The 26,002-nt window shown below is 44.5% G+C and overlaps 4 protein-coding genes across 4 annotated transcripts; 3 read left to right on the top strand and 1 right to left on the bottom strand.

Moving 5' to 3' along the window:
• Positions 1 to 4,589, top strand: igfbp6b (insulin-like growth factor binding protein 6b). The gene is made up of 4 exons (XM_071915478.2): positions 1 to 565; positions 1,535 to 1,569; positions 2,392 to 2,511; positions 3,036 to 4,589. The coding sequence occupies exons 1-4, from the start codon at positions 229 to 231 to the stop codon at positions 3,147 to 3,149; spliced, it is 606 nt and encodes a 201-aa protein (XP_071771579.1). The 5' UTR covers positions 1 to 228; the 3' UTR covers positions 3,150 to 4,589.
• Positions 4,590 to 6,927: 2,338 nt separating this feature from the next.
• Positions 6,928 to 15,763, top strand: pip4k2ca (phosphatidylinositol-5-phosphate 4-kinase, type II, gamma a). The gene is made up of 10 exons (XM_071915458.2): positions 6,928 to 7,385; positions 7,799 to 7,896; positions 8,228 to 8,324; positions 8,666 to 8,815; positions 11,016 to 11,162; positions 11,440 to 11,478; positions 11,601 to 11,714; positions 12,956 to 13,220; positions 13,925 to 14,028; positions 14,272 to 15,763. The coding sequence occupies exons 1-10, from the start codon at positions 7,227 to 7,229 to the stop codon at positions 14,350 to 14,352; spliced, it is 1,254 nt and encodes a 417-aa protein (XP_071771559.1). The 5' UTR covers positions 6,928 to 7,226; the 3' UTR covers positions 14,353 to 15,763.
• Positions 15,764 to 17,625: 1,862 nt separating this feature from the next.
• ackr5 (atypical chemokine receptor 5) lies at positions 17,626 to 20,191 on the top strand. The gene is made up of 2 exons (XM_071915531.1): positions 17,626 to 17,766; positions 18,204 to 20,191. Exon 2 carries the CDS (start codon positions 18,207 to 18,209, stop codon positions 19,284 to 19,286), a length of 1,080 nt encoding a protein of 359 aa, XP_071771632.1. The 5' UTR covers positions 17,626 to 17,766; positions 18,204 to 18,206; the 3' UTR covers positions 19,287 to 20,191.
• A 365-nt stretch (positions 20,192 to 20,556) lies between these two features.
• On the bottom strand, positions 20,557 to 24,926 carry zbtb39 (zinc finger and BTB domain containing 39). Its single transcript, XM_071915529.2, has 3 exons — positions 23,627 to 24,926; positions 23,011 to 23,370; positions 20,557 to 22,464 (listed from the first exon to the last, which is right to left on the bottom strand). Exons 1-3 carry the CDS (start codon positions 24,902 to 24,904, stop codon positions 21,493 to 21,495), a joined length of 2,610 nt encoding a protein of 869 aa, XP_071771630.1. The 5' UTR covers positions 24,905 to 24,926; the 3' UTR covers positions 20,557 to 21,492.
• Between the last annotated feature and the right edge of the window lie 1,076 nt (positions 24,927 to 26,002).

Raw genomic sequence — 26,002 nt, 5'->3', positions numbered from 1 at the left:
AAAAGCTGGTGCTTTGCTGTGTCTCTCTCGATCTCCATTTGTCTCCTCTGGCACTGCAGGGGACTCAACCGGCAAAGCACCAAGGAAAGCTATAGAAACGGGAAGAAGACTGAGGAGAGAGGGGAGAGAAAAGGGAGAGAGAGAGAGTGAGAGAGAAATATACATCCAGAAATAGCATCAGCCACATTTAACTGACAGAGTGTGGAGAACCTGAGACCTGGACAGAAAATGCCTCTCCTTTCTAACTTAACAACCGTTGTTTTGTTGCTGATTGCCCACTGCGGATCGTGGACTGGGGCGTACCGCTTGGGCCCCTTCAAGGTCTGTCCCTCCTGCAGGGATCCGCTGGGGGCAGGTCGGCCCCCCAGGGACCATAATGTTGCCGGCAGCACGTCAGTGTTGGCCCAGGGAGAGCCCTGTGGTGTGTATACACTGAGCTGTGCCAAGGGGCTCCGCTGTGTTCCCCCACCAAGGGAACACAGCCCCCTCCAGGCTCTGTTGCAGGGAAGGGGCTTTTGCGCCAAGCACAGCAGGACTAGTCCCACTGAGAGGCCCCACCCCACAGGTAAGGAGATACACACACACACACGTGCATGTACGCACGTACGCGCACACACATGCATGCACGTACGGACGCGCACAGACACACGCATAGACACTACAGGTAGGCTTGACATGTCCAGTGGTTTATTCAGGATGTTGTATCAGGCACTGAACACTGCTGTACCATTATCCACTGAGAAATAGCCGGTCGTATGTCTATTATCCCTCTTTTACTGCTGTGAGAATTGCATGTGATGCTGTTTCAGTCAGCGACAAAAGAAAAGACCAGTTACTGTACATTAAGTATGTGACATTTAAGACTGGATGCATTTTGTGCACCAGAGATGAATTTGCAAACCTCTAGCATCCAGTACTGCTCTGCAGTGCCTCTGGTGTCATTGTGGTAAAAATGTCATTTGAGGGTCTGTTGTAAAGGGCTGTGATTTGTTAGGCAGAAATAATGGCAAATAACCTAACACAAGTGGATTGTTTTCTGAAATGTATTCAAGGACCCATTATGGGTCTTTAGGTGTTACGAAAGTGTGTAAATAGAGGTGTATGCACATGCATCTATAGGACAAGTAAATGTCGTGTATTTATCCATTTCAGCGACAGGGTGCATGACTGTGATATATCCTATAAGTGAGCATTTCTTGTGAGAATTCAGAATGAATGTGAAACTGTCACGGTGTCACCTACATCCTGATCAAGCTGCTTTTTATTGCAATGGTCTCCATCTACTGTTCAAAGTGAGATACTGCGATTCCCTATCTGAACAGGAAATATACTGATGGAAATTAGGTCTCTCATTGAACGACCATTCCCAATTAGATCTAGTCTGGATGAATGCTTAGTAATGTCTTGTGCAAAGGGATACAACTCATTCTAAAAATGGTATATGTAGCATTTACATGTGACATTACATATGGTTTGATGTTACTGGCTATGATGCTCTAATGTAACATTCTCGTGCCATGTCGTTTCCTCTCAGGTCCCCATCCCTCGCACAGTGGTGAAATAGAAAAAGTAAGTTGATCCCCTTTATGTTACACTCCTTAATGAATGGAGCTGATGGATACTTACCCAGAAGATGCAAATTGTATGAAGATGTAGAGAGCATCTTATATAATAAGATCATATTCATGCAGATCCTCTGTGGTGGAAACGGTTATATATATATATATGTAGCTGCATTATAGAGAGTTATTACTGTAGCTCCTATGGTGTCTGGGGTGTTGCAGCGGCATGTACATATACAGCTCTGAAGCCATGCATTATGGTGCATGATGTGTGTGCTGCTATGCGGCAGAACTAATTGAGCATGATGTGAATCAGGAAAGTTTCGAGTCGGCCGCAGCCGCCTCGGATTTTTCACTTTGTGAGCCTGGAGATCTGCAGCATTTGAACTGCTCCAGCTCCGCATGTGTGTCATTATAAGAACAACAATAATCACTGTGATATTCATAATGATCATATTGTTTAATTTCACAGTGTGACACAAAAAAAAGCACAGTCAGTCGCTTCAAACCACTCAGTGACCTGAAAAGCCAAAGCCTTGTGTAACAATATGGTTATATAATGTCATTATAATATGTTTACATCTGATATATATATATATATATATGTATATATATATTCTCTGCTTCTGGCTGTGATGCTGCATCACCATAGCTAATCCTTTGTGATTTACATCGACACGTGTTGTGATCGAAGAGGATTTCTGCCAACACGATCACCTGAGGGGGGGAGAGCAGCTCGCTACTGCAACTGTACCATGTAGATTAAGATAAGTCCTCTATCTCTGCCTCTGGTGATCTTTGAAGTCACACTCTGAGTTGTTGTTTGCAGGCGCCGTGCCGTAAGCTGCTCAATAGCGTCCTGAGGGGTCTCGAGCTGACGATCTTCCAGTCTGACCGTGACATCTATATACCGAACTGTGACACTCGTGGATTCTACAGGAAAAAGCAGGTACGGTCACATGAAGCAAATGGGAGGCCTCTCATCAGTGAATGCATGCAGTGTGGACCTCATGATGAATACAATAAAGGAACTTTGTTGTCCGTTAGACCTGACGTGAGATGAAAATGTGTCTTTGTTGCACCGACTCTGTGTTACAGTATGTGTCTCTGCCAGAGAGTGTGAGAGCTGCATTCCACTGCAGCTTTCCATTCAGTGCATCCAGAGATTTGTCCATGACCGGAGGGCTGAGAATAACTGACACTTCTCTCTCTCTCTGAGCCTCTCAGCTGTGGGCTCAGAGAATCAGTACTGCGCTATGATGACATATCATTTTCTCTCTCTCCCTCTAAATCTCTCTCTCTCGATCTCTCTCTCCACCTTTCTCACTCCCCCACTCTCTTATTCTCTCCCTGCTCTCTCTGTCTTTCTCTCAATCTCTTACTCTCTGAATCGTTCCCCTCTCTCTCTCTCTCTCTCTCTCGCTCCCTCTCTAAATCTCTCTCTTTGTATCACTGTCTCTTAATCTCGCACAGTGCCGCTCCTCCAAGGGTATGCAGCGTGGCCATTGTTGGTGTGTGGATGAGCTTGGCACGGCCGTGCCCTCACGTGCCAGCGAAGATGGTACTTTACCATGCGACGGGGAGTGAGGGATGACTCTGTCCCGTTGCTCTGAGCCTGGAGGAAGAGGAGGAGGAGGAGGAGGAGGAGGAGGTGGAGGAGCAGGAGCACAGGGAGAGGGGGTGGCTTTAGCTTGTGCTAGACACTGCCTGGACAGGAGGTAGCAGGGATTAACCACTTCCTATGGAAATTACACCACAATTAATGTCCTCTCTAGAACCAAGACACACACAAACACACACACACACACAGTACAGTAGCAACAATAACATCTGCCTGAATGTTCAACAGTTGCAGCAACGTCCTCTGCATCGTCCAGTGACATGCTGTGTGCTCACATTAACGCTCTGTGAACTGCCTCAGTGATCCAAGCGGTATTGCTCCGAATGATCTCTATATTCCCTGGCTCTTGTCCCGGCTTTGTGGTAGATTTTAATTTACTTTTTTTTTTTAGGATAGCTGACACTGCCTGTGTTTGTTCTGATCTCAGTGGGCTGAAATACTGTTACGCTGGTGATGTGACACAAATGTTTGAAAAATGTGTCTCCCTCACCGTCCTCTCTCCCTCTCTCCAAAGATACACTGATATCACTATACTTAATTGATAGAATATTTCTTTTCTATTAATTTATTTTGGAGTATGTATTTCCATAAAGTACTGCTTGAATTCTACATCTTACAGTATCCTATACATATATCAAGTCAGAAAAAATAGTCATATGAATACAATCTTGGATGCATCTGTTGATTTTATTTGTCAAAATGGCATTCTGACTGCTTATTAGTTGATTGTTTGTACATATGTTGGAATTTTGTGGTTGACTGTGTGTGTTCTGAAGTGGCAGACAAAAAGCTTATGGCTGTTACCCTTTTCAAGAAGTTGTAAGGCATATTTTTATACACGTCAATATAATATTTTATATATGAATTGTTGGTTTATTTAATGAACTACAGTACAATGCCATGTATTTTTATATTGTCAGCAGTTTCTTATTTAAAGACAGAGATTATTTTATTTCATGTTAGGGGAAGTATTGTGCTTTAGAGGCACCTTTATGGCAAAACTCATCACATTCATCAGAGCTATTCAACTGCTGTACATCTTATGGTTATATCTCATGTTTTTATTTTCCTTCTTATTTATGCTTTGTTTATTTGAAATTCGGAATGTCCATGTTACTATTATGTTTTATTTTGGCACATCATACTCAAATTCTGATTTCAACGGGGGAAAAAATGATTAAATTTGTTATTGTTATAGTCCGTCTTTCCCAAGTCCTTGCAAAAGTCATAAAATTGTGTGCTAAAAAAATGTGATTAGAATTTATCTATTTCTGACCAATCTTGTTGTGCCAATGTGTGTGCCGTGATGATAGGTCCATGCACAAAGGACCTGTAAGATTTGCAAATATTAAAATAAAACATAATGATAATAAAAATGGAGAATAATAAAAACACATATATTAATATAACAACACGTGTTGAGTGTTTTCTTTTCATGGTGTTTCCCTCTGCCAGTGTGTGCATACACCAAATGTTAGTAACATAAGGATTAGGGTAATGATGATGAATTGTGATGATGCACGAACATTAGAGTATAATGATGCTGCTGCTGCTGCTGCTGCTGCTGCTGTTGATGGTGATGATGATGAGGAGAAGCAGGATGAGGATGATGGTGACAATGGTGAAGAAGATGCTGTAGTGTGATACTAAATCAGCTGTGGAGAGACAATCTACTTTGGAAGACAGGCACTGATGTAGGAATGAGTTTCAAGCCCATTTGCCAAAACAAAGTAGTCTTTTTTTTTCTGTGTGTTAACATTCCTGCACAGTCATTCTGAAGCCTTGGGCGCTGTATTGCTGTTCAGCAAAATTAAGTATTCATCCAAATGAAGTACTGCATCATCACCTATTGGCCTACTACCAGATGAGCAGGTTCCTGTGTAGCAGTGGTTTGAATGGTTGTTGGTTCTTGGTTCGAAGCTTCATGCTCACATCCATTTGCTGTGCCTGTGAGAATCCCTTTTGCAGCCACAGTCACATCAACCAGCAGTGAAACAGAAATTAATAGGCACATTAGTGTCATGCTGCTTTTGCTGCCATTACTAGGGGCATAAAGGATAATTTTCTCCAGCCTTTCCACACAGGGACCCAATACATGCCTGTTTCCAAGGTAACAGCGTAGAATATCCAATTTGTCCATGCATAAGAAATTTGAAATGAAGGTCTTGCAGAAAATGAAGGAGGAAGCATGATCCTTTGTAGAATCACACCACCACACATGTCCTACTTCTCTATCTAGGGTGGTTGCATTTGCTATTCTTGGAGATTCTGTTCTGTGCATGGAGCATGAGTTGAAAGCAAGAATATGGCCTCTCCAGCACAATGCATCCGCCTACATTCAATTATCCAATTAAGACTGCACAATTATGATGTACTGAAAGACAAAGCATCTTCACTGCAAAATTAGATGTATAAATCGAGAGTATTGGATGCAGATAGTTTGGGATGACTCAGATTCCCTGGGTCAAGGTTGAAGCTGTTCTAAATTGGCCGACAAGACAATAGAATGGTGCTTTTGTGTAGGGAAATCATTTCCATGCATACTTTTCTTGCACAGACAGTACTAGGTCTGTAGGCTCTGTAGAAGAAGAAGATCTTTCACTCATTTTGTCTTCATAAGGGATGCTCATTGTGGAAGCAGACTTTATTGTTACAATTCATTGCAACAGGATTTTATTTTTTTTACTGTACCGAACAAGACAAATGTACAAAATTACAGGCATTTTCGATATAACAGTAAAGAATGTATCATTGCATTAATTAAAATTATATAAAAATTACATGAACATTTGACAGAAAAGATAGCAAGATTGAATGAATGAATTAATCAATAGTAAATATTTTCTTATAGAGAACAAATGTTTACAGTAAGTAGAAATCAAGCTCTAGTAATCATAGTGTTTGAACATTGTATGACTTCTCTTGCTTCCAGTCACCCTTATTAGTATAAGAGATGTATTTGGAGTATTGGAATATTGGGCATGACTTCTTAAATTTCTTTTTGTGTAGGCTATGTAGAATTTGCCCAACATAACAATGAGTTTAAAACTCAGTCAAGACAGACGTTATCTTGGTTTTCAAATATACATATACTTTTTTTTTTTGCTGACATTTATCCCAATCTACTTCAATATTATAGGGATACTCTGTAACAGGAAATGGGATGTGTCAAACCCAAGGAGGTTTATCAAACCCATCGGTCAAACCATGGGAACTAATGCTACGTTCCTGACTTATCGGAAAGTTGGAAATTCTGTTTTCCCTTTAAGAATAATGCAATGAAATTCCCATTCAAGTCGGAATTCCACGGAGGAAACTCGGGAAATATTTCTCAACCCTGAAGTATACAAAGTTCGGGTTTAAGCATTGCATGAAACAACTGAGTGGTAAATGGTTAACATATACAACAAATTTGAAATTAAAAGTTTCATTTGCAGCTGCTAGCCAGCGTTGCCAAACATCGTTGACATAATGTTAGCTGTTGCGGGGAACAGTACTTTACTTTCTGCTCTCGGTTTTCCGAGCAGGAGAGGGCCACTAGAATGTACGTAGGTTGTAATTGCGACCTAAAGAGCTGACATTTACCGACTTCCGACGTGAACAGGAACCCAACATAACACCTCGAAGTATCCGCCCATCTAAGGTCACCTGACGCAAAAGTATCGAATCTCTTTGGCCCCTGTCACCTGTCAATCGTAAACTCACCACGTTGTTGATAATAACACAGGTGGGCTCGAGGGGGCGGTGGTGGACTGTCACCGTTGACGGTTTATTTGTAGCTCTGTAGTCATGCATGGTCAGGATGAGTTTAACTAATGATTGATCACGCTTACTAACGTTAAAATGTGTCTTAGAAAAGTTGGGCAAATATAACACAGTTGGAGGAGACACATCGGAGCAAGACAGGTGACCTTTGGTTTGCGTGTCGCTGTGACGGAGAGACTCGGGGAAGTGCAGCGAGAGATCACTAGCTAGTTTAGCTTAGTAACGGTAGCCATCAGGAAGTGTCACCGCCAGCACCGCGAACGAAAGCCCGACTTGTCATGGCTTCCGTCGGCAACTCGGGGGCCATCTCCAGTCCAATGGTGATACTGGCCCCCAAGACTAAAACGAAAAAGAAACATTTTGTGCAGCAGAAGGTGAAAGTGTTTCGTGCCAGCGACCCTGTCCAGAGTGTGTTTATGTGGGGCGTGAATCACTCGGTGAGTCGTTGAAAGCTAGTTAACATTGCAGCGAGCTAACGTTACACTAAATGCTAACGTTAATGCTGTGTGTAGCCACTGTAACCAAGTAAATCCTGCTAACTTAGCTGTTAGCGGTAGCGCTAGCAAGTAAGACACACAGCCTGCTACTAGGTGTCATCCCCAGAGAGATGAGGCTAACATCATCTGTACTCTCAGGTGTATCAGTCATGTTTGATTTGGCTAACGTTATGTGTAAACAAGAGCCTCAACTGGGTGTGAGTTCAGCGTGGATTCAGTATTGTGCTGTTTTAGGAAATGCATTCACAAATACAAATGCAAACGGTGGTAATGTTACAGCTTAATGTGGGTTTGTGAATACTGTATCTTGAAACACAGCTAACTTGGATCCACAAATGATTTTCTTACTGCAGATCAATGACCTTAACCAGGTGCCTGTTCCTGTCATGCTGTTGCCTGATGACTTCAAAGCCAACACCAAGATCAAAGTCAACAACCACCTTTTCAACAAGTATGGCTCAAAAATAAGTCTTGATTGCAGCAGTTTTGGTTGAACTGGTGTTGAGCTGAACTGAGTATCCTAAAAGCAGTATAAATATGAAACAGAGATTATCTTAGTGGATTTAGATGCTTTTGGGAAACCCATTCTTGATAGATTCCTAACTTCCTGAAGATCAAAAATGGATTACGAATTCTTAAGGTTTGCATTAGAGCGTAGAGCCTGACAGATGTTTAGGGTCTTTAAGAGTACATGAGAGAGATGTGTGTGTGCACAGTAAATGTAACCACCAGCCAGCACCCTCACATCCCATCTCACTTCCCCACCTCCTCTCCCATTGCAGAGAAAATCTTCCAGGACATTTCAAGTTCAAAGAATACTGTCCTCAGGTGTTCCGAAATCTGAGGGAGCGGTTTGGTATTGAGGATCTGGACTACCAGGTGTGTATGTGACGTACTGATGCGAATATCATCATGCTTTGATGGAGAAATACTCAAATACAGGTCTATTCTGGCTGGTCTAATCAGTTTGCGTGTGACTTTCTCCATGAACTAGATTAGAAGGAAATGTGTGAGACCCTGCACCTGATTTTACCTTTTCCTATATACGCTACAGGGTTTGGGTTAATTTATATACAATTTATTAAATTCAAATGTAACCTGAAGTACTGATGTATTAATGCTCAAAAATTCATCTTCAGTTACTTCTTTCTAGATCAAAAACAGCCCAAGGTAAGTGATCCCAACCCTAACCTGTGTGCTCTGGGTCTCCCACTCCCCAGGTGTCGTTGACCCGCAGCCCCCCAATGAGGAGCGCAGACGCCCAGGGAGAGGGTCTGCTCCTCAACTCCTATGACCGCACGCTGGTCGTCAAGCAGATCTCCAGCGAGGACGTGGCGGACATGCACAGCATCCTGTCTGAGTACCACCAGGTACGGTTAACATTCAAAGTTCGTACACGGCCTGGGTTTTAATTATGCCCCAGCCACGCACCAGCATAGCACCGACTGACGTTTTCCCACAGCAGAGCCAAGTGGGGCTTACTAGGATCAGGCTTGCATGAAAATGTTTAAAACGTGGTTGTATATGTTTATATCAGTAATCGGTTATTTGAAGTTTAATCTAAACCTGAAAATCATTTGACAACAAGCTGCAGAAAGAGTAACAGAAATTTCATTGAGCGATATTAAGTGACAGGAATAATGAGTAAGTACCAACTATCTCTATCTGATCCTGTAGTGGAACCCAGGCTATTATTAAACCCACCCATGGGCACCTCGAATCAATGTCTTTCTCTCTGTCTCCCTTTTCTGTGGCATATCTTGGTAGTAGTGGTGTGTTTGAACCATCAGCAGTTCTTTTTTTCTCTGTAACCTTTGTTTGTAGCCCAGGAGAGCTTTTGTTGTAGAGATCTTAACACAACCACTTCCTGGGGGGAAAAACCCTTTTCTGAGGCAGGTGAGGGGATCCGACCCAAATAAGAGTATTTTTAGATTCTGCTTCTAGCCGGGGACAGCAGGGTCGCATAGTGAGTAGGGAGACGGCTGCTCAACCAGAGGACGGCAAGCATCCGCCCTGCTAAAGTGTCCTTGAGCAAGACACTGAATCCCTACCAGCTCCAGGGCTGCTGTTCTCTATCTGACCCTGACCTCTGACCTCCCTGCAGAGGAGGCTAAGCAAAAAGAGAATTTCCCTACGGGGATCAAAACAGTATCACATTAGCTAAGCGCAGACTGTTCGGCATTGGATGATAATGGGAAATTACACTGACATTACACAATAACTTAAAGTTATCCTAGGTTCCCTCGCTCCTTCCATAGCAGAGCCATAGGACTTGGGTATGTGCAGAGGACAAAAGAAATATTCTATTATATCATTGGTAGTTTGACATAGATATTCAAATTTTCATATCAACACATCTTGGTTCATGTAAATAGTAGATTCGAGTTTTCATTCTTTCTTGGTGGCCTAAAGTTTGCATGTGTGATGAGAGTGAGCTGAAACAGTTTAACCTAAATTCATGAATTTTATTTATTCTTACAAAAGAAATTGAAAATTTTAATTCAGTTAAGCCAGTATGTTAGGTGCTGGCACTCTTATGTCGCCAGGCCTGGAAGCCTCGCCTGCACTTGTATAGCAGAGTCGCATGGAGACCCCGAGATTCAGGTCTCACTTCAGGCCGGCAAACCACCGAAGCAAACGTTTGGTTTCCTTGAGCTCTGCCTGGAATGTGTAGCCTGTGGTTCTGTAGCCTACATAAAACTGTGAGGGAGATGAGAAAAATGGCAGCTCTGTTTGAGAGGGTTTGTCGACTCACTTGGCACTGAATGACTACATTGTTATGAGAGCTCTTGGGTTGGCACTGCAGAGTTCCTTCAGAGATCTTTACAGTTTGCTGGTTGTTTGGCAGGGGGTGATTCTAGATTGTCAAGATAAAAAATGTTATCATGTGTGCCCTCGGTAACCAGTTACACACTGATTGAAACAGGGTTTTTGTTTGTGTGTATGTATGAGATTTAGCAGTAGTCGGCCTTGAGGTCCTGAGAGCAACTTTTCAAACTTTGGATCCAAATTTGACACATTTTTTTTTTAACCTCATAATTGTGTGACAGCCCGTAATAGCTTGAGGGCATCATCTACTACCTTGGTTTGTCCAGAGTGCCATTGTCATTTTGTTTGCTGCACGCTGAACACCGATGGAGAATAAGGAGTAGGAATTAAAAATAGATGTACAAAACAATGTTCCTTCACGCAAAGCGTTTTAACATCCTGTCCAGCGTGTTTCAGGGGACACTGAATGAGGTCAGCCTGAAGTGAGTGTCTATTTTAATAGACTGCTACAGTGAGTGGTGAGCAGGGCTAAATGCCTAACCTGGATAGACACAGTAATTGGTTCTAGGGTACAACAGAGTTCTTCAGTGTTCTTCTTCAAACGGGGGACAAAGAGGCATTTGAATACAGTCCATTATAAGCCTGAAATATGTATAGTCTTGAGGCTGTGTATTCATTTTCATAGGCAAATGTGACTTTTTCTCTTTTACAATATTTCTTATTTTATTTGCATTTTCAGCAGCACATCAAGGCTTTATCATAATAGTCGTGAACTGAATTCGATGTTGATTCTCCCCGCAGCACATAGTGAAGTGTCACGGCAGCACCCTGCTGCCACAGTTCCTGGGTATGTACCGGGTCAGCGTGGAGAGCGAGGAGACCTACCTGATCGTCATGAGGAACATGTTCAGCCACAGACTGGTGGTGCACAGGAAGTACGACCTGAAGGTGAGGAGGAACTGCGTGTCGAAACAGTCTGACCTTTATTCTCACATCCCAGTTCTCATCACTGGTTCAGAGCACGCTGGAGGAAGTCAGAGATTAAGTCGTTACTCCTCTCTAAATTGGCCCTGCAGTGCAAGAGAGAGGCATCAATGAGGCACCTGTCAGTTTATAGCTGTTGCTTTCACAGACCACCAATACTTGATTCTCTATGTGGGCAGCTGTTTTTAATTGTTGGCAAAAAAGTATTGGTCAAAATATTTCTAACACGTTGTTCTTGCAGGGCTCTCTGGTGTCTCGTGAAGCAAGTGACAAAGAAAGGGTAAAAGAAACGTCTTAACTAATATCCATTTTATTCAATTTGTCATTTGACCACATCAGTATTTGGCTAGCTGCCTCCTCCTAATCCCACACCTCCAGCTAAAGATTTATTTTATTCCTAAGGGGAAAGAGCTTCCCACCTTCAAGGACATGGACTTCAGGAACAACATGCAGAAGGTGTATGTGACCGAGGAGCAGAAGGAGAAGTTCATGGAGAAACTCAACAGAGATGTGGAGGTGGGTGACGTCTTTGACCGTAACATCCCGCTGTTGTTACAAACCTCCACCACATAGCGGCAGCATTAACGTTCTCCACATCTTTGATGCAGCACTCCTGTGTTGCCATGTTGCCATTAGGAGGGTGGAGGTGAAATTTCCCCTAGATTATTGTTTTGTGTTCAGCGTCGCATTATTCCCCAACCAATTTCACAGAGGCAAGTAAATTAGGATATTAGCACACACCCAGAGAGCTGAAGATTGTGATGGGATAAGATATTGAAAGAAATAGCAATAGAACTAGCATGTAGATTCATTGTCTGTGTGTTGTAATGACATTTGAGAAAATTCCACAGTGATAACCTGGGTATTTGTTATAAATTTGTTAAAAAAAAATGTTAGAAGATAACACTACATTTCAGCAGCTTTATGCAATTAGCCTTTCTGAAAAGTGCTTGCGTTGTTACTACTCAGAGAGAGAGAAATAGAGAAGGATGGAGTGGGAGAATAAAGAGGAACTTTAAGATGAGTATAATATATAGAGTATAGGATTGCAGCTATAGGATTACAAATGTGGAAAAAAAAATTCGTAATCACTATTCTTGCTCAAATTAACCGTTGAATTAACCGTTTATTGCAGTAACCATTTATTTGATGACATACATGGAAATGTTTCATCCACAGATAGACTGCAGGAAATCATGCAGAGATACAGACATTACTGGGCCGATAGCAGATACTTTCTCCTGGTACTGCAGATGTTATTGCTTGTAATGGGCAGGGGCAGTTTGCTGGTAGCTGACTCATGTTTTGTAGGTCCTGTTACTGTTTGCTAGTAGCTAAATGGCTGATGCATTCTAGTTATTTGAGTTTTACTCCAGTTCCACATAACAACATGGTCAGAGTCAGGGACTGTATTCACGTTGTCAACATCTGTAATGCAGCGCCTATGTTTCCATTTTGCCATTAGGAGGGTGGAGGTGAAATTTATTTTTATAAATTATTGTCTTGTGTTCAGCATTGCATTATTCCCCAATCAATTTCACCAAGGCAAGTAAACTAGGTTATTAGCACACACCCATAGGACACATTAATCACAGCATATCCAGATAACAAATGCCCATTGCCTGGCCAGCAATTTTCAGCTTTTGGCAATCTTCAACTTCTTTTTAATAGCAGCATTTTATTATCTGTCTCCCTCTTACAGTATACCATAACTCTTGATGAGCCTCATAGCCATTGTCTCTCACCGGTTTCCCCAGTTCCTAGTGAAGCTGAAGATCATGGACTACAGCCTGCTGCTCGGTATCCACGACGTGGGCCGGGCCGAGCGGGAGGAGGAGGAGGGCGAGGAGCCTTCCAACGAGGAAGATCTGGAGACGGAGAACGGCCTGGCCCCGGCCGCGACGGTGGGCTCCTACGGCACCTCTCCTGAGGGCATCGCCGGATACATGTCCTCCTGCAAACCCCTGGGGCCCGGGGAGTTCGACCCCTACGTGGACGTGTACGCAGTCGGGAGTGTCCCAGGTACACACTTGGTTCAGGCCAAGAAATCTACACTCATCCTAGACTCAAGTGTGAAGCTAAGAAAACATACACTACCAGTCAGAAGTTGCGACACACCACATTTTTCTTTATTTTTACTATTTTCCACATTTTAGAATAATAGTAAAGAGATCAAAACTATGAAATAACACAAATGGAATTATGCAGTGACCAAAAAAGTGTTAAACAAATCAAAACTATCTTATATTTTAGATTCTTTAAAGTAGCTGCCCTTTGCCTTGATGGAAAGGCAAAGGCTTTGGAAAGAAATTCCAATTTCAGATTGTAATTTGTTACAGAAGTAATGCAGCTCCCATACAAAATGGGGCACTGTGAAAATGCTGTACAAGAAAGCACAGTATACTTACAGCACACAAGACAAATTGTAAATCTAACCATTTCTTTACAGCTTAGCAGACATTATCATGTGAGTGAAGACAGGAACTGTTTCTCTTCAATGTCACATGATATTATATTTGGCCCAAATCCATTATACATGTCCTCGTGTCCTCACTTGAGCCCGAGTATCATCATCCAGGTTGTTCAGAAGAGGATGTTAACAACTTTCCATATCCATTTAATGAGGGGGAACTTTTGGTTTGATGATTATTGTATGAGGTTCATCAGTGCCGCTGTCATATAAACCCAGTAAAATTACCCTGATTGTTCTCTGCCTTTCATCTCAGGAGCCCCTCAGAGGGAGGTCTACTTCATGGGCCTGATTGACGTACTTACTCAGTACGACACCAAGAAGAAAGCCGCTCATGCAGCAAAAACTGTCAAACACGGGGTGAGTAACACAAGAAAGGAAGGAAAGAGGTGAAGGGCCGCCGTCAGATGCTCAGAACGTTCAGCTGTACCTGCGTGGCGGGCAAGCTTTTGATGTTTGCTCCCATGTCGCGTCGTGTCATGAAATGTGTGGTGCACACAGCTGATGCCGATCCCCTTTTTAATCTATCTCTCTTTGTCTCCATCTCTTCTCTCTCTCTCTTTCTGCTCTTTCCCTGTTTCCCTCCCCCTGTGTCTCTCCCAGGCTGGTGCTGAAATCTCCACAGTCCATCCTGAGCAGTACGCCAAACGATTCCGCGAATTCATCTCAAATATTTTCGCGTAACACCACTTTCATCAGTTGGTAAAAACATCCCAACATCCAACTGCTATTTGAAAAGGTTTCCTTATTTTTGCTCTTGTTCTCTGAAATTCTATGTTACCATTGACCAAAAAAAAAAAAAAAAAAAAAGTATGCACACACAGATCATTATTCAACTTTGGTGATCTGAGACAAGACTACTTCCATAGTTGCAATATTATGTACTACTACTGATGCATATATTTATTTTTAAGATTTAAGATGTATTTCTTATAGATATTAAGCACTCTAACTGACTAACTTTGGAACAAAAGGGTACTTGGAAACAGACCGCTGCTGATCTGTGTTCAAAGTGTTAGACCAGATCATCGCTAGGTCAAATATCATTATTTTGGGATTTATTTCGGTCAGTTTGCTCTGGTTCCACAGGCATGAACTAAACCTAATCCCAGAATAATATTTAATGGAGATGGGCATTGCAAAATCATGTTAGTCTAGGCACTAGACTTAAGAGATAAGCTCATTTATATATGTGAAACAGGCCATTTGAGTGTTTAGAGTGCCAAATGTGTGGGATCAAAGCTTTTTCTAGTGGGGTTTGCACTTTTGAATACAATCAAATTGGCTCTATTGTGACAGACTAGTTCAATCAAACACAAATAAGTATTTCAGTGGATCAAATGGTGTTTCCCCCAAGGTCTCCGCTAGATTTGTCAGTAAAGGTACAGTAAAGCCCTATCAGTTGAAATGGTATTGGTGTGGGATTGAAACGAGTGTCAAAAGAGTATCAAATCTGGGCCTGTGAACATTTTCGCCAACCCTGCATATGTGAGCGGAGGGAATGTGTAGTGGCCAACCTGAGGGCGTTCCAGCGGGACCAGAGAGCTGGGCCCACATTGATGAAGTGACTCTGGACGACGATCCTCATTTTAAGATCCGCTTGCCTTTTTGATGAACGACGTAATGTGTCTATGGGGAATTGGGTGTGTAAACTGACATCAAAGCACTTCCTAAACATGGGCCCAGCCATCATTCTGGACAGAGTTCCTTTGAACATTTGGAATGCTGGAGTGTTTTGTGCATCAAAATGACTAACGTGTGCTATTTGAATCATTGTGATGGGATAAGTTATAGGAAAAAAAAAAATAGCAATAGACCTAGCAGGTAGATCCATTGTCTGTGTGTTGTAATGACATTTGAGAAAATTCCATAGTTATGACCTGGGTATTTGTTATAAATTTTAGGAAATAACACTACATTTCAGCAGCTTTATGCGATTAGCCTTAAAAAAAAGTGATGAGTTATGAAATAGCATTCCAATACACTGGAAAGGCAGAATAGATGTACTCTGTATGATGCCTCATGAACTTGATGATTGCACATCTTGTATTTTTGCAAATCAGCTTTTGGACCAAAATATATTTTACAAAGATTTTCTGAAAAGTGCTTGTCTTGTTACTTTTTGGAACGTGTGTGGTGGTGGTGGTTGTGTGTGTGTGTGTGGGGGGGTGGGGGTGGGGGTGGGGGTGGGGGTGGGGGGGAAAGAAGTGGGAGAAAAAGGAGGAACTTAAAGTTGTAGGATTACAAAAATCTGAGAATGAGATAATCAACATTCTTGGAAATGCATTTGATGACATACATGGAAATGTTTCATCCACAGATAGACTGCAGGAAATCATGCAGAGATACAGACATTACTGGGCCGATAGCAGATACTTTCTCCTGGTACTGCAGATGTTATTGCTTGTAATGGGCAGGGGCAGTTTGCTGGTAGCTGACTCATGTTTTGTAGGTCCTGTTACTGTTTGCTAGTAGCTAAATGGCTGATGCCATTCTAGTCATTTGAGTTTTACTCCAGTTCCACATAACAGCGTGGTGAGGGTCAGGGACTGCTTTTTGTCTCACTCTTCCCAGAAGTTGTAATTTTGCTGACTGTCATCCTTCCTGTTGCTATCAGAAAAGAGAGAATTGACTGCACTTAGACAATGGGAATCAAGCAGGATGGACAAGGAGAGAAAAAGAGGGAGGCGAGGAGGTGTGTGTGTGTGGGGTAGGGGGGTCCATAAGCTACAAAATGCTGACAATCCGGAGAGGCAGTAGGAACACGGCGTCCAGAGCACAGGGCAGATCTTTCCTGCATTCTCTCCCTATCATGCTGACCTAAGTCATAACCTTCCAGTCACTCCAGAAAGGATGTGTCAGGACTAGCTCACCAGGACCTGGTTCCTGGTTTCTCAAAGGCATCGTGGTATCAGAGGGACTGACACTGCCCTTGTTAACAAATTGTATTGGATTTGCATTTTTAATCAAAAAAGTAAATGAAGTGAGCGAAAACATTCCCACCATCTCCCGTGTTAAATCAGAACAAATTGTTCATTATTGTCTTCTGGCTTATAATACAACTTCCTCGTTCAGATGCTTTTGGGAAACCCAGCTGTTAGTATTATCACCTGCATAGGCTAAAGTGTGTGCTAAACTGCAGCTCACTTTTAAAGAGGGTGTTGAAATAATGCAATAATGAGGATGTGTGTGTAGGTTAAAGAGCCCCCTTCCTCAGTGAGGCTGAGTGCCACAGGCTTCCTATACTCTGCCTGTCACTCACTTTGCCCTACAGCCGAGGGGCTTCCTGGCATTGTCCTCTGCTATGTGGTGGCTGTTTGCACAGTGTCTCTGCACCATGCCAACCAGCCTAGTATCTATATGCTTTTACAGGATGCTGAAAGGTAATTCACTGAGGAAACTCGCCATCACTGAATTGATACAAATGATCAGGTCATATATGCTTGCTGACATATACAAGTAAATCAATGAAGTTAACCTGTCTGAACAGGTAGAATAAAGTACCAAACTAAATCTGATCTTGTGGGGATTCCAGTGGCAAGGAGAAGCAGAGGGGGGACACAGATTTTCACTTTGGAGTCATGGGATATAAAATCACTGTGAACAGTTTTGGAAAGATTGGGTGCTTTTTGAGTATTTATTATGTTTGAACAAAGTCCCTCCCATGAGTGCTGGAATGGAAAATGAAGGAAACACCTTACTGTTTGAAAACATTTTGCCTGGGCTGTTATTCACTCATAGACCCGGGTGTCTGTCCTCTAAACCTAGACCCTTTAGCTGTGTGGGCTTTCCTGCTCGTCTGCACCACGCCCCGCTACTCATTGAGGATGTCCTGTTAGATCTAGTAGGAGTGTGTGTGTGTGTGTGTGTGTGTGTGTGATTTGGGGGGCGGGTTACTCAATAATAAGAGATGGGAGGGGAGAAACTCCAGGCTGCCTGATTGCTCAGATAGCCCTAAACAGCAGAATTGGTAGTCATCTTGTGTCTGCAGGCTACAGACAGAAAGCTCTCTTCTTGCTCCAGGAGACAATAAGGCCTCAAGAGGGAACCTCCCTCTTCATCAGCCAGCATCTCCAGCACACTCACCACCACACCAAGGTACGATAACGTTTTCATTGTAAATACTGATTTATGTTTGGAAATGATAATCTGTGTGCAGTTTTCATTTTGTAAAGTAGAGAACTAATAAGTGTTTCACATGTTTAACAGCAGTTTATCTGTGTTGATGATGGGTGGAGATGGAAAAAGTTTATTCAAGAATAATTTCAAGCATGCACTCACAGCAGCTCCAAGTGGGACATCTATGTTCTTTGCATGTTCTAGGTTGTGAAATGGTATTCTAATCACCTGTTGTGGTTTTAGTATACACCACTCAAAAGGTTCGAGAAGCATTTCATTTCAACCCAGCGTGTCTGCCACCCTCCTCCTTCTGTGCCTTTGTTATGCAATGTCTGAAAATGTAATCAGATTAACTTCCAAGTAAATCTAAACTCCCAATCCTCATCGAAACAATTTCCCTCTGCTTTTCACTCCAGACCATGACTACTGACGAGCACCACAACCACTCAGGCTACTTCAACGGCACGCCATGGTTCGTCTACGAGTGCACCATCCAGCTCGACAACGACTACCGCCGCATCGCCCTCTTCCTCCTCTACCTTTTCCTCTTCATGGTGGGCCTGTTCGAGAATGCGCTGGTCGTCTGGGTCAACTGGCGCCGACGCCACTCGGCCAACGGGGTCCTCTTCTGCATCATCAACGTGAGCCTGTCGGACCTGATGGTGATCCTGACCATGCCTTTCTTCATGATGGAGGTGACCATGAACAGGGTTTGGCTGTGGGGCCGCTTCCTCTGCAAGTTCACCCACCTCTTCTACCTGGTCAACTTCTACAGCAGCTCCTTCTTCCTGGCCTTCATGACCCTGGAGCGCTACCTGTCCCTCACCAGGCCCTCCGCTCCGGCCTGCTTCCCTGTGGCGGGCCGGCGCCGCTGGCTGCTCTGCGGCGGCCTGTGGCTCCTCTCCTTGTTCCTGTCTCTGCTGGAGAACGTTCACGTGGATCTCCTGGAGTGGGACGAGCCAGGCTGCTACATGATGCCTGAGTACAACTACACAGAGTGGTTCGTCACCGTGGCTTTCCTTTGCTTGATCTTCCAGTTCCTGGGGCCCGCTGCCGTCATCATCACCTGCAATGTGCTGATCGCCCGGGCGGTCCGCACAGCGGCGGACGTGCAGGGCCGGCGGGACGTGTGGCTGGTGCACGTGTACTCGCTAGTGTTCGTGATGTGCTGGCTGCCCTACCACCTGGTGATATTCATGATCACCATAGATGACATCGACCCCTTTGTCCTCAGCTGCAACACAGTGGAAGTCCTCTACTTCTCGTTCAGCGTGGTGCAGTGCCTGTCCCTTTTCCACTGCGTCGCCAACCCCGTGCTGTACAACTTCCTCAGCAAGAGCTTCCGCAACAACCTGATCAACACCGTGGTGAACTACATACCCAGAGAGGCCGCTGCGGGGACCGGGGCCCAGCCCAACACTGCCAACGGAGGGGAGGCAGAGCCAGGGAAGCAGCGCAGGCCAAGTAACACCAGCACCAGCCAATCAGATGTATCATAAGAAAGAAGCCAGCGTAAGAATAGAATAAGCTCCTGTCATATCTACACAAACAGGAGCGAGACATTTTGTAAGTGATGAGGGACAACAGAAATGAAGGAGGATTTGATAGAACTGGTAAACAGAGGTCACCTGATGCCAGGCTTGATGCTTCAGAATAATAGTTACCAGAGGCAAAGATTGCACAATGTATCATCTCACTCTGGTCGTAGCTTCTGACCGTGACTCATTGTGCCATTTGTTATGCAAGAGAGATGGGCTCACCAACACCTTCCTCTCATAATCCAGTTCCTGTTTTTTTCATTTAGCACATCGCAGTTGTAAACAGAGGAAGACAGGAAATGTTTGAAGATATTTTCCTCAAAGCTGTTGCACTCCCACAGGAACTCATGGCAACGTCTAGGATCTCATGGCGGAAGGAATATTAGTGACAGAGCAGGAATGCATGTAAACAAATCTGCTGTCTGTCCAATGCCAGATAAGACCAATCCTTATACCCACTTAGTATAAACAATTTGCAAATGTGGAAATGTAAATGAACTGATTCTGAACATTGTCTTTTATTACATAACCATTAAACAGATAAAGCTTAGCTCATATTGTTAAATGCTTATTTATCTGTTTCTGAATGCTGCTGTAGTCTACTGCTGTAACATGGTTACCTGTAACATGCAATAAAACTCCCTCAAACACTGTTTGTATCCATTTAAACTGGGAAACCTAAGTTAAATGTTGCCATTTTGTAATGATATTAGGAGAGTAGAACGATCACAAAACACGGACACTGGCACTCTGATTTGGAAGCATATGTAAACTTTTTACCTCACTACAATTTGCTGTAGTTGCATTTGGCAACTATCTCACTTCTTGCAGTTAGACTATGGTTGATCTCTTACATTCACTTTCCTTCCAGCCTCCAAAGGGAATGTTCCACATTTAACACTGTTGACTTTGTGATAAGAATGCAGAAAAAAGGAAAAGGGGGTTAGGTTTCAGTCCACAGATGGCACAATAGCAGGAAGAGAGCAGGGTTTTGAAAGGGCAAAGGTCACGAGCCTCTGGAAGCAAGAGGTGCATAATACTACGCAGAATTCTGCAAATTCATCATTGAAATTTTGATGATGAATGGGTTTTGTTGTACAGGACACTAAAAAATCACTGAATCAAAAAAGGCGAAAAACCATTTAGGGGTGAGAAAATTATTTTTCTATAGGCATTTATTTTATTCTTTTCAAGAACTAGAAACAAGATTTTTAAAAAAGCCAACGTTCATAGGTCTTACATTAGAAACACTGAAAATGAAATTTAAAAAGGCATAAATAGAATAAATAGTTACATTGTCATCAGATATAGATATGAGGTAACACATATATCACAGATGTGAATTTGTAGATGGGCACTTCAGTACCAAGTTTCTACAGCACAATATTCATACTTCACATCTTATAAAAAGACTGCATGTGGAATATATCAAGTGAACATAATGTGTAACTAAATACCATATTGTGAAAGCATTCATAAAAATGCCTCTCCATTGCCGATACAACAAATCCCATTGTATCGCCGAAAAACATGTTTTTTTATGTTACCATGAGAAGTAAAAAACTTAACCAAAATGCTTGAAGGAAGACTAAATAATTCTGAAATTTCTATTTTACTGATAAGGCCTCATTACGTGGCTAGTTATGTTGTATACTTAAAGCCTGGTGTGGTGTGGAAAATGTAGCGTACCACTAGAAGACACATAGAAAATGTAAAGCTTGTGAAAATATGCAATATGACACTCCATAGTGACTGCAAATATAATAAAATAATTATTTTCTATGCTACAATGAGGTGCTACTTTCATTACAGAGTAATGATTAATCACTTACATAAAAACCTAACCTGAAATGTAAGTTATCAAGTTACAGACTTGTTCTGAATAGATAATGCAGGCAGAGCACTGCATGACAGTCAACAGTCCAACAAGTTCCCCTTTTTAGATACACTGCCACCAAGTGGCTTCTGTGTACCTTCAAAAACACTTTGCCTCAATAAACAGTACCCTCCTTGTAAAAACATACAAGTTCATTACATTCTAAAAGTCTAGGCCTATTACATATATGGTCCACAACAACCAGACATTGAGGAGGTGTCAGAGACAGAGAAGAGACAGAGAGAGACAGACACAGCAGAGTAACAGTGATCAGGCAGACACCAGAGGCGGTCAGGTGTCCATGGCGGGCAGCGGTTCTTTAGAGTGGTCGTTGTACATGAAGGTCTGCTCGATGTTGAAGTCCGGGGGCAGGTGGTCCTTGTGGAGCTCCATGTGTGACGACACCAGCTTCAGTGTGGAGAAGTAGAGGCCGCAGACCGTGCAGCGGTACATGAGGGCGCCGGCGTGCGTCTTCAGGTGGCAGATCATGGTGGATCGGCCCCGGAAGAAGCGCAGACACACCTTGCACTGGTAGGGCTTCTCCCCGGTGTGGATGCGGAGGTGGTAGGTGAACTCCCCTGAGTGGGCGAAGCGCTTACCGCAGTAGCGACACCGGTACCATTTCCCGCGAACACCCGCCGCCGCTGCCCCGTCCAGCCCGGAACTCCCATTGGTCAGGAGTCCAGAGGGGAAGTTCGGTATTGGTCCTTGAAAAAACTTATCTGACAGGCTGAAGCCCATTCCCAGGCCCAAACCCAGGTTGCTCATTTTGACGAGGCTGCCAGCCTCCCGTGGAGAGGAAGAAGAGCAGGAGGAGGGAGGGCACTCCAGAGACTGGTCAGCTTTACGTTTGCCTAACCACCCCTGGCCCCCAACACCTCCGCCGCTCCCCGCGGACTCAGCAGTGTGCAGGCTGAGGTGGTACTGAAAGGCAGAGGTGGAGCGGAACGTCTGTGGGCACAGGAAGCAATGCAACTCCTCCACTCCTCCTATTCCTCCTCCATCTACTCCGACTCTAAAACCTTGCAGTATGGAGCGCTCTCTCTCCTTAGCTGCTGCCTCCTCAGCGTGCCCAGTCATATGTCTGTCCAGCAGGGAGCGCTCTAGGAAGCTGTGGGCACAGTGTGGGCAGGTGTAAATGGGCAAAGAGAGGTGGGTGAGGGCGTGCCACAGCAGGGAACATAGGGAGAGCTGGGGGAGGTGACACACGCCACAGCTCAGGCTTTGGGGACACACATGGCTCAGCAGGTGGTCTCTGACAGTCTGGGAAGGAGGCAAGAGACATGAAAGCAAATGTGAGAACCTCCTACAAGCAACGGGTATAGCAGTTGGTTGAATTTCATATTTTTTTTCCATGCGATAGTGAGATGATTCTTTGGTCCAAGTGAAATCAGTTCTCTGGTACTAGTCATACAAACAGCAGACCCCTCAACATATTCATACTTCATACTTATCCCAAGACAACATTTTGTTAGTGTTGGTATGGCTGTTATCAGAGAGCCAAGCCATACATTCCAATCCACCTGGCTCTTAGATTACTCTCAGGGTAAAGAATCATCTGAATGTTACAAACAGCAGTTAACTTGAACAAGAGTTAGTGAACCCAAAGCTTCCTGCCAAGTTAAATGAGATCCTATTCTGAAACTTATTGCCGTATTAGGCTGTGTGTGTAAAATGTTTTGCCTCAGCGCACCACGCATTCCCACTGTATCAAATTGACCTGTAACTGTGTTTCTTTAAAAGCAATTTCAGGTCGACATATTCCAAAAACTCCCCAGGCTAAACGTCCAACCAACTCAATTCACCTACCTGGAAGTCCTTGGTGAGGGTTTTGGTGCACACTGCACACTGCAGCTCGGAGCCCAGGCCCTGGGTGGTCCCAGTGAGCGCCCCCTGTGGTATTGTATAACTGGAGGCGGCCTGGCGGCGGTGGCGCAGCAGTTTGTTTTGGCTGCAGAACTGCAAGTGACACATGTCACAGGAGTAGAGCTGGACCCCGACGTGGGAGAGGGCGTGGGAGACGCCGGCAGCACGTTCCGGGAACGAAGCCCCACACACCCTGCACAGCCCCAGGTCTGTCAGATGGGTCTCGGCGTGTCTTCTGAGAGCATCCGGGTCTGCTGGCAGAGGCGCTGCACAGGCTTTACATGACACCATGCTCCCTGACACCTGTAGGAGTGGAGAAAACTGTCACTTCTGTGGTGCTTCTGCTTTTATTTGAAGTGTTTCCATGCTGACAAATAGAAGAATAATTTACTAAATGTTCACAATAATAGTAGAAGGCATGAAGGGCACCACTACATGGAAAGTGCAAGTTTATCAAAAGACATAAAAGCAAAGTGAAGTTAAAAACCCAGTGGTCTTGCTCATAGTGCCAGTCATCAAAGTAAAGCAGAGCTTATTATATTCTTTAAATTTAGATTACCTGGCTGCTAGAGTTCCCCGCCCCTCCGTTCTCCACACACACAAGGTCGTCTTCATCGTCTTCTTCATCTTCCTCCTCCATGTAGTTCTCGTCATCGCTCAGCTCGATGATCTCACCTGCCAGCTGTCTCCACTGCTCCTCCTCCGTTCCCTCCATCGTTCCGTTCCCCTGCAGAGGGTCCCTCTCGTCCTCGTTCTCTCCTTCCTCTGCCTCCCCAAACATCAGCCTGCTGTCCCTGGCCACGTCCACCACTCCGCCCTCCACTGACCCCACCTGCAGGCTGCCTACGGGGTCTCCTGAGGACGACGAAGGGGCGCAGGCCTCCGCTCCGAGCTGAGCTGAAGAGTCGGGGAAGGAGCAGGTGTCAGCCTGCACAGGGGTGCTACTCTGGGGCAGAGAGCCAGCTGTGCTCCCACAAACCGCCATTTGTCCATCCCCATCTTCATCCTCACAGTTGCCTCCTGCCTCTTGCTCTCCCAGCCCCTGCTCAGTCTTCAGCTGGAGCACAGGGCCCGGAGGTAGCGTGCCATCACTCTGACTGGGGTGGCTGTTGGTTAAAAGACTGTGTCCCCTGGACAGCTGATTGTCTGTTGCCATCTGCCCGTAGCCCATGTGAGACTGGACATCTTCTGCCTTGAGGTCCAGAGACAGCGGGCCGGTGTGGGCCTCGCGGCTGGCCCTGGGCGTCCTGCCCTGGAAGAGAGGGGAGGCAGCGGCAGCGGGAGTCGGGGCGGCAGAGGGACCGGCGGACGAAGACAGAGACGAGCAGGAGGCTGCAGAGGAACACACGGACGATGCAGATACAGAGACCGCAGTTACAGCAGCCGCTGCTGCAGCAGCGACCATGCTGGAGTCCAGGCCGAGGTCTCTGGGACTGTTTGCTTTACAGTTTGCAGACACAGAAGCCTGCAGGTCGGGGAATGTAGCATGGCAGGCCCTCACCAGTTCACTAACGCCCAGCCTCTCAGCCAGCTCATACAGCACCCCTACATCTATCAGGTCAGTCAAGATCTCGCCTGTGTAGACGAATGTCAGCACCTTCTCAAAGTTGGCCGGGGAAATAAACTCCAAAGAGAAGGCAGCGGTGGAAGAGGTTGGAGCCCGGGCAAAGAGGTTGCGAAAGTATGTCCCGGCGCAGGCCAGCACGGCGCGGTGTGCTGCAAACGTGCGGTTGCCCACCTGCAGGAACACATCGCAATACCTGCGGGACTGGCGGCAGCGGTTGAGCTCCGAGAGGAGGCTGGCAGCGTGACCGGGACCCTCGAGCCGGATCCTCATCCCTGCTGCTGCAGCTCCTGGAGCGCTACAGTCCAACTGGGGGAACAGACAAAGCCAATAGAACAGAACAGAATAGGATTATGTGTGGCACATAATAACACAACTTCTGTATCTTTCAGAATGATGTCAATGCTACTTCCCTGGTACAGTAATGTTTACTTGTTTTGTGTTTATGTTTAGTCTACTATCGCACACAGCATGTGTTGCCTGCACCATGTGAGATCCTGTCACGTTTTCCTGCATCTACTGTGTCAATCCTCTATTGTATAACTGTCTGTAATGCGTCAGCACCTATTAACCAGGTCAAATTCCTTGTGCGCTTGTTGTACTTGGTGAAATAAAGGGATTCTGATTCAGACTGACAACTGCAATCCACTACTCTCTGGCTGTCCCAACAATCATGAATATCCAGCTTATTTATTACTCAGCAGCCAGAACACTGATGCGAATGAGAAAATATGATCACATTTCCCCGCTCCTTGTGTCTCTCCTGCTCCCTGTAAATGTATGCATTGATTATCCTAAGTCCTACTTCTAACTTCTAACTAAACATTACATGGCCTCGGGGCATAATAGATGACTGATTTACCTACTCTCTGTCATTCCCTGCTTTTAAAAGGGGAACAGCTGGGGGCAGAGCTCTGTTACAGAACTCCTTCCCTTGAAACAAGCTTCCTTCCAATTTCATGTCAAAAAAATGCACGACTATAAAGTTCAGACTCATTTATTTAATATAGCATACAGTCTACTTTAACTCCCACCTTACCTGACATCCTTTCCCTTCCTTCACTGCAGTCAGTCATTTACTTTCTTCTACTGCTAATTGCCCTGGTGTTGCCCGATACTTAGAGACACATACCACATACACACCCACACACACACGCTGTGGCCCCATGACTAGGCATTTGTGATGTCCTTGTTCTTCCTTGTTTTATATGCATGTATGGACTTTGTTCTAAAACACTTCCATACAAAATTCTGTTAAAGGTGTTTTAGAAATACATTTGAGTATACCTGAATATGAATAAGTCATTTGTAAATCATCAGAGGTGATTGGTGCGAGGCACCACCAGCAGGATCACCGTTATTCCTGTCACA

Source organism: Centroberyx gerrardi, chromosome 14 (assembly GCF_048128805.1).
Source record: "Centroberyx gerrardi isolate f3 chromosome 14, fCenGer3.hap1.cur.20231027, whole genome shotgun sequence".
Classification (NCBI taxonomy): domain Eukaryota; kingdom Metazoa; phylum Chordata; class Actinopteri; order Beryciformes; family Berycidae; genus Centroberyx; species Centroberyx gerrardi.
This window is presented reverse-complemented; position numbering and strand designations above follow the sequence as displayed.

Bases quoted from the DNA above. Each gene is read 5' to 3' on its own strand.
- zbtb39 (XM_071915529.2), bottom strand. From the start codon at position 24,904: ATGAGGATCCGGCTCGAGGGTCCCGGTCACGCTGCCAGCCTCCTCTCG. The intron at 23,371-23,626 runs GTAATCTAAATT...CCACTCCTACAG, and splicing joins CGGGGAACTCTAGCAGCCAG to GTGTCAGGGAGCATGGTGTC. The intron at 22,465-23,010 runs GTAGGTGAATTG...CCTCCTTCCCAG, and splicing joins CCCTCACCAAGGACTTCCAG to ACTGTCAGAGACCACCTGCT.
- ackr5 (XM_071915531.1), top strand. From the start codon at position 18,207: ATGACTACTGACGAGCACCACAACCACTCAGGCTACTTCAACGGCACG.
- igfbp6b (XM_071915478.2), top strand. From the start codon at position 229: ATGCCTCTCCTTTCTAACTTAACAACCGTTGTTTTGTTGCTGATTGCC. The intron at 566-1,534 runs GTAAGGAGATAC...GTTTCCTCTCAG, and splicing joins TGAGAGGCCCCACCCCACAG to GTCCCCATCCCTCGCACAGT. The intron at 1,570-2,391 runs GTAAGTTGATCC...TGTTGTTTGCAG, and splicing joins ACAGTGGTGAAATAGAAAAA to GCGCCGTGCCGTAAGCTGCT.
- pip4k2ca (XM_071915458.2), top strand. From the start codon at position 7,227: ATGGCTTCCGTCGGCAACTCGGGGGCCATCTCCAGTCCAATGGTGATA. The intron at 7,386-7,798 runs GTGAGTCGTTGA...TTCTTACTGCAG, and splicing joins TGTGGGGCGTGAATCACTCG to ATCAATGACCTTAACCAGGT. The intron at 11,163-11,439 runs GTGAGGAGGAAC...TTGTTCTTGCAG, and splicing joins ACAGGAAGTACGACCTGAAG to GGCTCTCTGGTGTCTCGTGA.